This window comes from Papilio xuthus, unplaced genomic scaffold, assembly GCF_000836235.2.
Source record: "Papilio xuthus unplaced genomic scaffold, Pxut_1.1 DF824655.1, whole genome shotgun sequence".
Classification (NCBI taxonomy): Eukaryota; Metazoa; Arthropoda; class Insecta; order Lepidoptera; family Papilionidae; genus Papilio; species Papilio xuthus.
The window spans coordinates 2,461,519-2,474,131 of record NW_013533994.1 but is presented as its reverse complement, the minus strand read 5'-3'; the positions used below and the strand labels follow the sequence as shown (position 1 = coordinate 2,474,131).

The window sequence follows — 12,613 nt, the reverse complement described above, 5'->3', positions numbered from 1 at the left end:
TAATTAAATTATGATGTGAAATATTATTATTATTATTAATAATACATTTAGGACATATTTATTACTTTAACTATAGTATATTAAAAGTTAGATGTTGCTCAATCTAGCGCCTACTTTGTATTACATGATAAAATTATATTATTTAATTTGTAAGAGATAAAAAACACTATAATTCTTTGAGACATTTATTGAAATTTATGTACGACTTGATGTTTATGGTAAGCTTTTAAACGGTGATCTCATAAAATGACCTCAACACTAATTACTTCACACTGACTTTTGAAACTAATTCTTCTTTTATATGCAAATAAAATTACAAAGTTTACATCCTTACCGTTTTAAATTGCTGTCGAGATATTCGAAAGAAATTTTATATAAGATTTGTCGGCGATTTATATCAAAAATAAAAGCTGTGAACGCGAGTCAAATGACTATACCGTTCAACTAACATCTATTTTTAGACGCCCTAATTACTACCGTAGTAGAGATAGCGTGCTTAGTAGGAATTGAAATGTTGGTCGATTGTTTTCACTATAAGATTTATTTTTATTAATAACAAGCCTTTTCCTGCGACGATGTTTCCTATAATTTCATCCAGATTATGTTATATAATTATACTAAATTTTATCTAGATCCGTTATGCAGATAAGTAGTAACAAACATCCATCCGTGTAAACATTCCATTTATATAAGAAGTAAGATTTGTATTAATACAATGTATTGATGGGGAAAAATACATTAGAGTGTATGTGAGTGTGTGTACGTGTGTAGGGGCGTGGAGTACGACGCGCCGATAGCGCGCTACTACGAGCGGCTGGCGGCGGTGCAGGCGCGCGGCTCGCAGGCCTCGCATCAAGTGCTGCGCGACATACTGCGGGAGGTGCGTCACAATATATACATACCACAATTTACTTCATTTCTAACTTATCCTGTTACCTTCGAATCTTTGTGTTTTTCCAAACTATGTTCTATATGTATGCCAAATTTCATCGAGATCCGTTCAGCCGTTCTGGAGATACCTTCTTACAAACATCCATCCATCTAAACATTTCCATGCATAATATTAGTAAGAAGTAAGAACTTTTTCAACGAAACTCTTTCTTATTTATTTTATATACTGTCTTACTTTTTCTCTTTGAATGTGATATTTTTTAAATTATTTCAATTTCGCTTAATTTAAACTCAACCTGATATTAATGGTTTTTGTTACCTATTAAAATAAAATACTAATTGCATAACTAAATATTAGACGTTAAAAAATATTTATTACTATTTTTTTTAATTAACCGTGTGACGCATGAATTTGATATTATCGAACTATATTGACGCAATTTGTGCTCCATGTGTAGGTAAAAACGTTATGAAATAATTTCACTAGACGACAAAATCTTCAAATACAAAGGAAAGTGATTAATTCGCTTAGCAACTGTATAATAATAACTTTTATACAAATTAATATATTCACCACATCTGTAGTAACAAAACCTGCTTGTAGACAACTGGTTTCTTAAGGATAAATAAAGAAGTCATCTCGAGGCGTATAATATAAACACGGATGCTAGATATATTACTAACTAGCTGTCGTCCGCGACTCCGTCCGCGCGGTATTAAAAAAATATAGTTAGCCTATGTGTTCTTCCGGACTATGTTCTATATGTATGCCTAATTCTACCGAGATCCGTTCAGCCGTTCTGAAGATACCTTTAAACAAACATCCATCCATACATCTTAACATTCGCATTTATAATGTTAGTTATTAATATAAACCAATAAACTAAACATAGGGAAAACAATGCCTAAAGACTGTTAAATCTAAGCAAAAGCTCTCAAGAGATTGGGCAGCGAACCTGGGCTCTAATTTATTCTCTACCTCTCTTTATCTCTCTACCTGAGCACAGAAGGCGATGTTGCTGTCGTGGATGTAGTATGGAATAAACCAGCGTGCAATCGATAATAAAAAAGTTGTTTTCACAACATTAGCAAAAATTCATACCTGTGCTGTTTTTAAAGGCCATCTCAACGGGTTTTTTAAGGACGAAGTAAAGTCATTTGAATTAAGAGTCGTATTTTGATATTTCCTTTACACTTGATCACATTTTTAAGGCTAGAAACAACTTTAAAATGTTAGTATTTTTAAAATCCTGTATTTGATATTTAGGCGTTAATTTTTTTTTAATTCACAAGCCACTAGAATATGCTTAATTTCGAATTCCAATGTAGTCTTAGATATAAAAACTCGTAATGTTGCGGTTTGCTTTAGCTTCGGATTACAAAAAACAAATAACCGTTGTTTTCTGATACTAAAATCTCTGTATAAAACATATCTTTGACAAAACAAAGAAAATGATATGATTTAAACGGGTATTTTGGTCAGAGAAACCCACGGTAAAATATTACATTGGTAAACAGGTGCAAGCAACGATGGTGCCAAAGGGTATGGTACGCGAGTGGGCAGCGGCGACCTTTGCCGCGCCCACCGACTACTGGACGTTCCGCAAGATGCTGACGCTGCAGCTCTCGTTGGCGGCCTTCGCCGAGTACGTGCTACATCTCACACGCCTCAGCCCCGACATGATGTACGTGCACCAGGACTCAGGATTGCTCAACGTCGCCTACTTCAAGTTTGACGTCGATGATACTACAGGTACGGAATGTATAAAACAAGTTGAGTGATTGATTTAACACTGCTATAACTCATTTTAAATATATTGGCGGTCCAAGGTTATTGACACCAGCCCTTCCCACCTATCACACTACGCCACGGGACCCTTGAAATTGTCAGTTTATTTTAATGTGTTAAATGTATGGTGTGTCTGTAGGAGAGCTGGATGGCAATCGGCCTGTACCGTTCCGACTGACGCCCAACATCTCGGAGCTGCTGACCAACAACGGCATCACGGGCCCGCTCACAGCCTCCGCCATAGCCGTCGCTCGATGCCTCGTCACACCCAATTTTAAGGTTATTTTCCTAAGACCAATAAATTTGCAGCCTCATATAGGCTTTCGGTGTTCACAAGTCTTTAAAGTTGTTTTTGAGTTGATCTACTTATACAAAATGTAAACAAAAACATGTTTACGTAAACAATTATCACAACTTACAGATTTAATACAGCAGACACTTAACTTACCTAATAATTAACAACATTGTTGTTGAACCAACAAATTGACTCAATCGACGCCGAATCAATACAGTAACTACGATAAGATTAAAAATTTGTTGCAACTTTGTTGTCAAGTCATTTGAATGTCTCCATATAAACTTCCTTGACCTTCCACAAGGATAAAAGTCGACTAAAACTGTTGCCGGACCGGTTCCCGTTGCACCGTACAAGTTAATAAACATCGCTAACTAGATTACTATTTTTCCAGATTCAATCTATTCTGCGGACGATACTACGCGATGAAATGGTGACTGGATATAGAAAGCGATTGGAGGATAAGCCGGGTCTGACAGCTGGCACATCTACTGATACGAAACCAGTGGAAATGGACAACGAGACGATAGTCAACATGGTGAATAAAGCGGTAACAGTTATTATGAACCGATTGAACTCGCTGGCGCTGTTCGACGGGCCGGACAGCAAAGTGGCCACCCTTGTTACTGCAGCCAACAGCCACGACAATCTCTGCCGTATGGACCCCGCATGGCACCCATGGTTATAAACTTATTGACTAGCTGTTGCCCGCGACGTCGTTCGCGCCGGATAAAAGAAAAGATACGAACCGATTCTCAGAATCATATGCATATAAAATTACGTAAAAATCCGTCAAGCCGTTTCAGAAGAATATGGTAACTAACATTTATGACTTGATTTTATATATGAGACATAATTAGGATAAACCCTTGGGCTAAACTGATGAAATCAGTAGAATGCTGGTTACGTTTTGCTAATCCTGCGTTGTACGACAAAATACATAATTCGCTTTATTCAAACTACGTAAAAAGATCTGTTATATGTCAAATAAGAATGTAACCAGATTTATTGAACCTTAATAAGTGTTAATTATTAGATATACATGAAAATAAATGATAGATTTTAAAACATAGTTGCGATTTTAACTTTTCTTTTATGGTTTAATGTGTACATTAAGTAATAAAGCTACAACTCATTTTCTATAAACTTATAATGCAAAACTTGGTATGTTTTTATCTCGCTTCTAAATTTTACTTAGTTTAAAATATATTTTAGCGTCTATTTTAAGATAACACTTAAATAATAATATTATGTTGTTTATTGATTAAGATTTAGTTGATAAGATAGTAGAATAATATGCAACTTTGGAATTACATTTGTTGACTGTGATCTCGTGGTTTTTTGAAAATAATATTAAAGTAGTATGCTTACTATTGCACCATTTTTTTTATTACCTCCCCTATAAACTTTATTCCAAATATTTGCGCATAAACAAAATTTATCCAATAATTCTTCATTTCTAATTAAAACAAAATGTCATATGTCATTCTGATATGAGCAATTAACGTGGTATCGAAGCTCGATTTCATTAGAGATGCATTTAGCATTCCTAAATTAGTCCAGAGGGACTCTTGGGTCCAATAAAATGGCGGAAAATTAAATTAAAAGTTGAAGAATGAGTAAAATTTAAAGAAGAAATGTAGTTTTAGACCAATGAGCTATTTTTATAATTTAATAAAAAAAATTGCAAGTTTCCTGAAAGTTTTTGCAAGTTTTCGTCCGCGCGGGAACATTTAAATTAATTAGTATGTGTTCTTCTAGAGTATGATCTACGCCTTGGCCAAATTTCAGCGAGATCCATGCAAACGATCTGGCGATACCTTCTTACAAACATCCATTCAAAGTTAAATAAGATATTTACTGCGCCAAATTACGATTACATGATAATTTTTGGGGACCTTTTTTAGTAAATAAATGTCAAGACATTAGATATGTGTCCGAGATGGCGTACATGTGCTCGTCAATCGTCAGTCAGCAGGTAGGTGCACTCCACAGGTGAAAGTACTGAGACCGACGAATGCCTCCGACGCCTCTATTATGCAAACTGTAAGACGCTGCATTATCGGCAACTATTTTTACATTCTCTTGTTATTGGGACGTAAATAATTTGTTAATTCCGTTCTCAATACTAACGACTTTTATACGGAATGGCAATGAAAATGTCCTTAGAAAGTAAAAGTTATAACAAGTAAATAATTTTTAAATAAACATTATTTATTAATCAATTTTTTTGTTGGTTTAAACTACAACACAGACAAATATATAAAGGTTTCAACTGTTGTAAAACATGACATATCTTGTCATCCGTCTTAATTTCTTTGAAAAAAGAAAGAGACGACAATATTGTGTCACCACATTCAAGACTCAGCTTAGAAAAGTTTAAGTATAGAAATGATTATTTAAAAATGTTGTATGTAACATGCGGTTTGAGGGCTGCTCGGCAGTTCACAATTAAGCAGGATCTGTTGCCAATAATCTAGCTGTCTGAAGACTGAAGTTTGTTCTGGTTATTTTTATGTCAAAGTCAAAGCTGTTCTAGGCATTTAATTAGTTACTAAGGTTAAATATAAGAATAATTTATGCGTCAATATTACCACTTTCTTTTATCAGTTAATAAATCAAAGAAGAGAACGGTCGCACACTGTGTTAAGCTATACAATGCTATACGTGCCGCCACCCACTAATCTCAGTCGATCGAGAGACAGTAAAACTGATTTGATCGCGCTAACAATGGGAATGAAAGTGCACTAATTGTAGGATATAACAGGAATTGTGTGCGCATTCCGCCTAGCTGCACAACAAATAACAATGTTAACACAATTAAGATTTTTAAGTTGTCTAGTTTTTTTTTTATGTTTTTACCAATCAAATTATATAGATAGTAGTTTCCCTTGTATGATGTTATCATTTTTTTTAAACACAGAAGCAATGGAAACCCACGGCTAGCTGTTATAATACAAATTACAAAACACAACAGGTCGTGCAAACACTATCATTACTTCTGCTGTCCCTGCCATTAGGGTTACAAAGATTGACGAACATAAAATTTTAATTTCCATATGTTTCCATTAAAAGTGCATTGAAAATCGTTAAATAAGTAAATTTCAAAATGCAGTAAATAAAAAGGATTGGTTCAGTAAAATGGAGGTATGATTCCGTATTAATTGGAAGCAGTCACCAATCTATGATAGATCCTTCTGGTAGCTGAGCGAGCAGCGAGCGAAGCGTTGCTAAGCGGCGGCGGGCGGCGGGTGGCGGTGCGGGCGGCCACGTCGGCACGGCGCGGCGGCGGCCCGGCGCGCACCCCGCGCCCCCACTCTTCGCCGACGCCACCGGCCCGGCCGGGGTCCCCCCCGCTCACTCAGTCCGCTTTGCCACTTCGATGCGAGCGTTTGTGTGATACTGCAATATTTGCACCGCCGAGTGCCCGACCTCTGGAACCGACCATTTATGACAATCGACAACCCCGCCCCGTGCATTTTCCGAGTTGCATTTCGACCTGTGCAAGCAGTGCTAAGCCTGTGAGCTATCCGTCGTCGGTTCGGTCGCTCCTCCCGCGCTTATTTATGTTGTCGTTTTGGTGTGGTGTATATTTGTGCCGTACGAACGATAACCGGATTATCTGTGCGCTGGAGTCGGAGGATATTTTTAATCGACGGCTTTTCTACGAAGGTGAGTGAAATTCCTGATTCGGCGAACGATGGTCGTATGATCGGGACATCGCGCCGCCGCGACGTGGCGCTCGTCTCGTCTCGTCGATACGCTCTGGAACGCTGTCGGTGAACACCGTATCCTGACCGCTTGCAAAAATTTTCCACTCCTAGTCGGTGTATCACCCGGTCTTATAAGCGATTATTTATTTATTTTCTTTCGTTTTGTCTTGTTTATAAAATATGTTATCCGTCGTTAGCGGTGTCGGTTTCATAACGTATGTTGGATTAAAAACGTGAGAATTTATCGTCGACTTTCTTGTGCGACGTAACAGACGAGATTCTTATTGGATTTATTCCTACCTCACCTTTCCATATGGTGGACGGAAGTTAATGGATAAGAAAACATGAAGAGAACGGGCGTCGACGCGGGGCGGTGCGCGGCAGCGGCCGGTGGAGCGACCGCATTCCATGTGGAATGCCGGACTGTACGCAATGTCAGTGAGGCTCGGGCTCGCCGTTCGCCACTCGTCGTCGCTCCTGTGCCGACCGTTGCAAATTTGCAACAATGTTCGCTTGGAATTCGCGGAGATCTGCTTGAGCCTTGAGTGTTTGTGTTTGTATTAAATGGTCGATCGTGGGCGTTGATTGACGTGACGGCGCAAGTCGGCACTCTGCCTACGCCTTTGTCGATTTTGTATTCGTCATTTATGTGCATCTATTGTCCCTTTCACGAGACTACATAAGTCATTATTGATATAAACATATTAAATTTAACTCAAAGTTAACTGAACTATTTAGCGTGTAAATGTTTACACGTCATCATCTGTCTCGAACAGCCAGCTATTTAATGAGAATAAACTGTTTCTGCTCATACCAAACTACTCCACGCAAGTACTGGGACAAGATGTTCTTTGACAGCGGTTCACTTCAAAGGCATTGTTCGTCTACGATTTTGCGAACACACTCAGAAAGCTAATAAACCAAAGTTGCTCTTGCAGGGATCTACAAGTTTAGCCGAGCGATGTTCTTCAAACTATTATGGTTTATTACCTTAATAGGTGTACTACGATGACTTCGAATATAATCACTCGATTGCCTGCCATGTGTATCGACGAAATAATATGACAGGATATTTTGGACGCATCCACCAACCAAATTTCATAATCGATTTTTTGAGAAGAATTTCTAAAATACTTTCTAATAATAAAGTCGACAAGCAAAAACAAATAGTAAATTATGATTGTACTTTCATTTTCTTATTGGCACAGTATTACACTAGAACACTATCAGGGATTTGGTCTGTAGTTTCCAGAAGATAAGTTCAACTGATCACACGGCTACTGTGATGTAAAAGTGAATGTAAAAATAAAATATGCATAAAAGTCATCGTACATGATAGTGTTCCAAAGACCGGCAAAGAAACACGAGACGCGATCATTTGATCTCGCAATAAGGTTGATAGTGCGTGCCACATTTCGTCACCCGAATGTCGCCTCTTCCGCCCTGTGACCCACAATTTACGATTTACATTATGAGTACCTTTTCATAGGCGTGTTGGATACATAAATGTTATCGTTAAAAGCTTATATAGAACATTAATATTATTGATGTTTTGATACATAGATATTCGAAAACATTAATAATGTAAGATAAACAGGAAAACAGCGCCGTCACCATCGATTTTGATAACAAGCAAGTTTAATTTGATGGGGAGAGAAGGAAAGGGCACGGAACAAATACTCAAACCGTGGAGATACTCATCAAAAAACTCAACTGGCCAAGCTATGTAATTAAAGAAACAATAATTAGTAAATATTGTTAGATCTTTACATATTTTACTGAGTTATTCAAATAGTATTGTTCATTTAATCTCGTAGTGTCCGGGTCTCGGGTCAAATTTATACAATCTGTGTGACCTTTAATCTCGTGTGGAATAGCTAAAACACGTTCTATTGTTAATTCTCGGAAACGTAATCGTAACATCCATTGTTCTGCATATTAACAGCGTGGGTAACATATTGTACCCATATTTAATTTAATTACACCATTCTAAAAGTCGACGACACCAAAGTTGCATAATTATTATACCAAATAGGTCACGTTAAACACCAAAAATAAGTAAATTGCAAATTTATTTTGGCATGTGGTAGATATTTACACTAAAGTTTAAGTTAAATAGTAAAATACTCCTAACAGTATGTTAGTCACATTTAAAGATGTGTCACGTCATAATAGGACGGAACTTACGTTCTCGGTTTCTTCATCCAATTTAAGGCAGTTATGGAATTAAAACTCTACAGTTAAATTCAAACATATATCCCATATGTTTACGAATAAAGAGATATGGGATTATAATGCTACACTTATTCAGCGACGATATAGTCGAATCACAACTATTAACTATTTAAATTAACATATATAAAATAGTTTTCCGTTACTACTTAGTTTATGTATATAATTTTATGTAACTAATATATTATGTTGATTAATTGTATATTCGTCTAAAATATAATTTAAATTAGGGCGGTTGTTGTTTCCTAAAACTTTGAAACTCGTATCCCGAACTAGGTTACCCCGTACTAGCCTAGTTCAAACTAGGTTTTTAGGGTCAAGGATGTATTAAGATTACATTTAGTCAGTTAGTTAGTTCATCTATAAAGTATATTATTATTTTCATATTAAGTCAAATGAAAAAAGCAAGATGCAAATTCCGTTGCCAAATCAAAAGACAAGTATTTTATTTATTTGACACATTACTTATTTGAGTTTGATCTTAGATTAGTTTGCATTTATTACCCGATAAAATATAGAGATACTATAATCGTTTTATTTAAGTTTATGAGTAATCTTACGACCTCTGATATCTCGCGGGAATACCATCGCGTGTCAGTTGTCAACATCCTTATGGTTCAGTGGTTGTATCTCTGGTTGATTTAAGTATGCTATACGATAACTACTTTTTATATTTAACAATATTTTAGATAGTTTTAGCAAATGTCGATGGAATAATTTCGTGGAAACGATTTCAACCTTTACATTTTAATGTTTCTCGTTTCCTTATATGCCTAACTACTTAAATTACTTTTTAGGTACATTGTGTCATCTTCAAATTCTATTGTCAAGCGTCGTCCACATTAAGCCTACAATATTTTTTTATAAAAAAGTTTTCAAATATCTCATATCTCTATCGTCACGATATCACGACCGAAAGACGAATTCGTGTATTTTTTTTTAATTCTTCAATTAATTCGTAAAATTTGTGAACTGACTTGTGACGTACTGTCACCCTTTATTTCCAAAGGTCTCTTTGGATCACTTTATTAGTTGTCATCATACAAATATGATACTCAGTCGACGGATATCCGGACAATTCAGACATATTTCATTATCACGTTAATGTTAGGTACTTCCTTTGTTGCGTTATCTCAGTGTTATGTAGATTAATTTCTGTGTACTCGATGATTGAATTTGCGTTAGTTTTGCAACATAAATATTATCGTTTGCTGAAGCCAAACCTCTATACACAAGTAAGCTGGTAGTCCCTTTGAAAAGTCGTTATTACGATACAGTAATATAATATTATAAATTAAAATTCGCAGCTATGTGAGCCTGTGAATTTTTTGTAGAATTGCGGGCTGCTGCGCTTACTTCGTTTGTTCTGCGCCTGTCTTATTTTTCTAACACGTTTAAAAAACTACGACATCAATAATCTTAAGTACGTTACTAGTTTGCCACACCTTACAGATATTAATGCGTAGCTTAAAGGATTCAATGTGAAGAAATAGGCTTATTAAGTTGTATGACAGCCGAAGTACTGAATGTAGCACTACTAGAAGGTAACGGTTCGGTCGTGTTTGCAGAGACACGAGCGCGTGCGTGTGTGCGTGTCCGACGTGCGCACACGGCACGCACACAGGCGCGCACGCGGCCATTGAACCGAACGCCCGAGGAATTTCTCCGACGAACTTCATTCGTAGAAGGAAAATTATGATACGTACATTTCGGCCGATGAATGACCATCAATCACTAAAGGCAATAAAATCAAGTGAATTGTGGTGAAGCGCTTGTTTTTTTTTTCATTAAAAACCAAAACTGGTTTTGTACGTCGATTTTCGAAAACCTATTTTAATGGCAGTAGTATTTTATAATAAAATTTAACAGGAAGAAGTGGTTTCATGACAATGATTGCTCAGTAAACCTGTCGCATATTATATTAAAGTTTCTTTCGTTTTATTTTTCTTGGTTCATGACTACTTTAGCCAGATTATTTATAAGTTCTAACCTACCCTAGGTTGTAAAAGTTTTCCATTGGCAGGTATCAATGCATATGGCTAAAGCGCGTGTGGTACGGGTCTCGCAATCACATGCCGCGACTGGGCGCGGTCGCCGGTGCTTCGGGACTGCAATAATTTTAAACGTGACATTACTAACTTGCCCTACTTACTTTACTTATATCAACAGCGTGCGAAACTAGACACGGCCCTAGATTTTCGCCGTATTGCATATACATGCTTAGTCGTAAGCACAAATTAATGGAACCAGTGCAGTGTAGAATTACGCAAACTAAACCGATTGCTCAATGTATTTTGTTACTATATCCTAGAAAGAAAATGATATCTATCGATTGGTACGCTGTGCACTAATCAAAACAATTGTGAAATCGAGAAACAAACATTGAGGTGATTACATTATTATTTTGAATTCCCTTACTAGTTTGCACTTTGCAGAACCGAGAATTCGTGGGAGCTATTATTTTTAATGTTGGTAACTTTTGCAACATTAGAATATCTCATCTAAGGGTACGCGTCCAATGGTCCGCACCGCATGCACTGGACGCACGACCCGCAGCGGATTTTAGTTGTCTTTGTATGCTACATAGCATTTCATCCATCATCCGCGCCGCCTACATCGGAAGACAAAGCAAATCGTTGCGTGCGATGTGTCCGGCGCGGGTCGATGGACGCGTACCTTAAGATGAATTTATCTATAAAAAAAATTGTCATACGACATAGATAAATTCATCTATGTATTATATATAGATGCAGGATCTGCACAAGCTACTTTACGTTTCGTTACGTGTGTTATTACACTCTAATAGTTCATTGTTTTGTTTTTATATTTTGGCACATACGCAAACATGGAAAAATGGTTAGGTGGGATTTGAGGTCGGGGACAACTCACTTATCTGATGAACTAGGAAAACAAAAATACCTATACTTTATATCAATGTAGGGTGGTCGCGGTACTTTTCCGTTCAATTTGTTCAAGTAACAACAAAAAATAAACTGAAGTTTATTGAAGATTAAAACAAATAGGATTCTTTGAATACCTAATTTAAAATGAGCCCAGACAAGGATGCGGTTTTGTTCAATTTCAATGGAAAATGAAAAATCACGGACTTGATAAAAAGTGATGACACGTGAACTCTACATCCCTGAAGTGTATAATATTTAAACGCTTTACTATCTGAAACATTTGGAAATAACCCATATCTATATCTAAAATTAGTGACAAATATTTGAAACGTTAGTAATAAACGTTAACTCCTTATGTTACGTTAAGTACTGTTATAAACAGTAAACATAACATCCATGGAATAGACCTAATTAAAATAAGTTGATAATAAAAATGAAAGAAATTTACCTTTCTTTGACTCTCTACTCTAATACGCTACAATCTAATTTCTTATGCAACTATATTGCAAAATACCTTCACTCTCGATGGAGAATCTAGTGTCTATCTTTTGCACCAATGCCTCGTTGGTATTTTACTAATAAAATATTGCATCATTAAGCGTTCACTTTTACGAGTTACGCCACTTTTTGGTCATACGTTGCAAGAGCATCCGGCTGCAGACGATTTCGTATAGATTGTCATCAACACAAATGTTTAATGCGTCGGCTTTCATGCCTTTACGATGCATTCTTTCACGTTAAACCTACTTGAGTACGAAACTTTCACTCGATTTATCTTCAATGATATACC

At 36.6% G+C, this 12,613-nt stretch overlaps 2 protein-coding genes across 2 annotated transcripts in view; both read left to right on the top strand.

Annotated features, from left to right (window-relative positions):
* The window catches only part of Nipped-A (Transcription-associated protein Nipped-A), a 26,725-nt gene extending 22,678 nt beyond the window's left edge, over positions 1 to 4,047 (top strand). Inside the window, exons 45-47 of the mRNA XM_013325737.1 lie at positions 2,410 to 2,644; positions 2,820 to 2,959; positions 3,370 to 4,047. Coding sequence (XP_013181191.1) covers positions 2,410 to 2,644; positions 2,820 to 2,959; positions 3,370 to 3,663 — 669 coding nt within the window. The 3' untranslated portion in view covers positions 3,664 to 4,047. The remainder of the gene's footprint in view (positions 1 to 2,409; positions 2,645 to 2,819; positions 2,960 to 3,369) is intronic.
* A 2,276-nt stretch (positions 4,048 to 6,323) lies between these two features.
* The window catches only part of mtgo (miles to go), a 44,989-nt gene continuing 38,699 nt past the window's right edge, over positions 6,324 to 12,613 (top strand). Inside the window, exon 1 of the mRNA XM_013325730.1 lies at positions 6,324 to 6,647. The gene's annotated coding sequence lies outside the window, so the exon portion shown is untranslated. The remainder of the gene's footprint in view (positions 6,648 to 12,613) is intronic.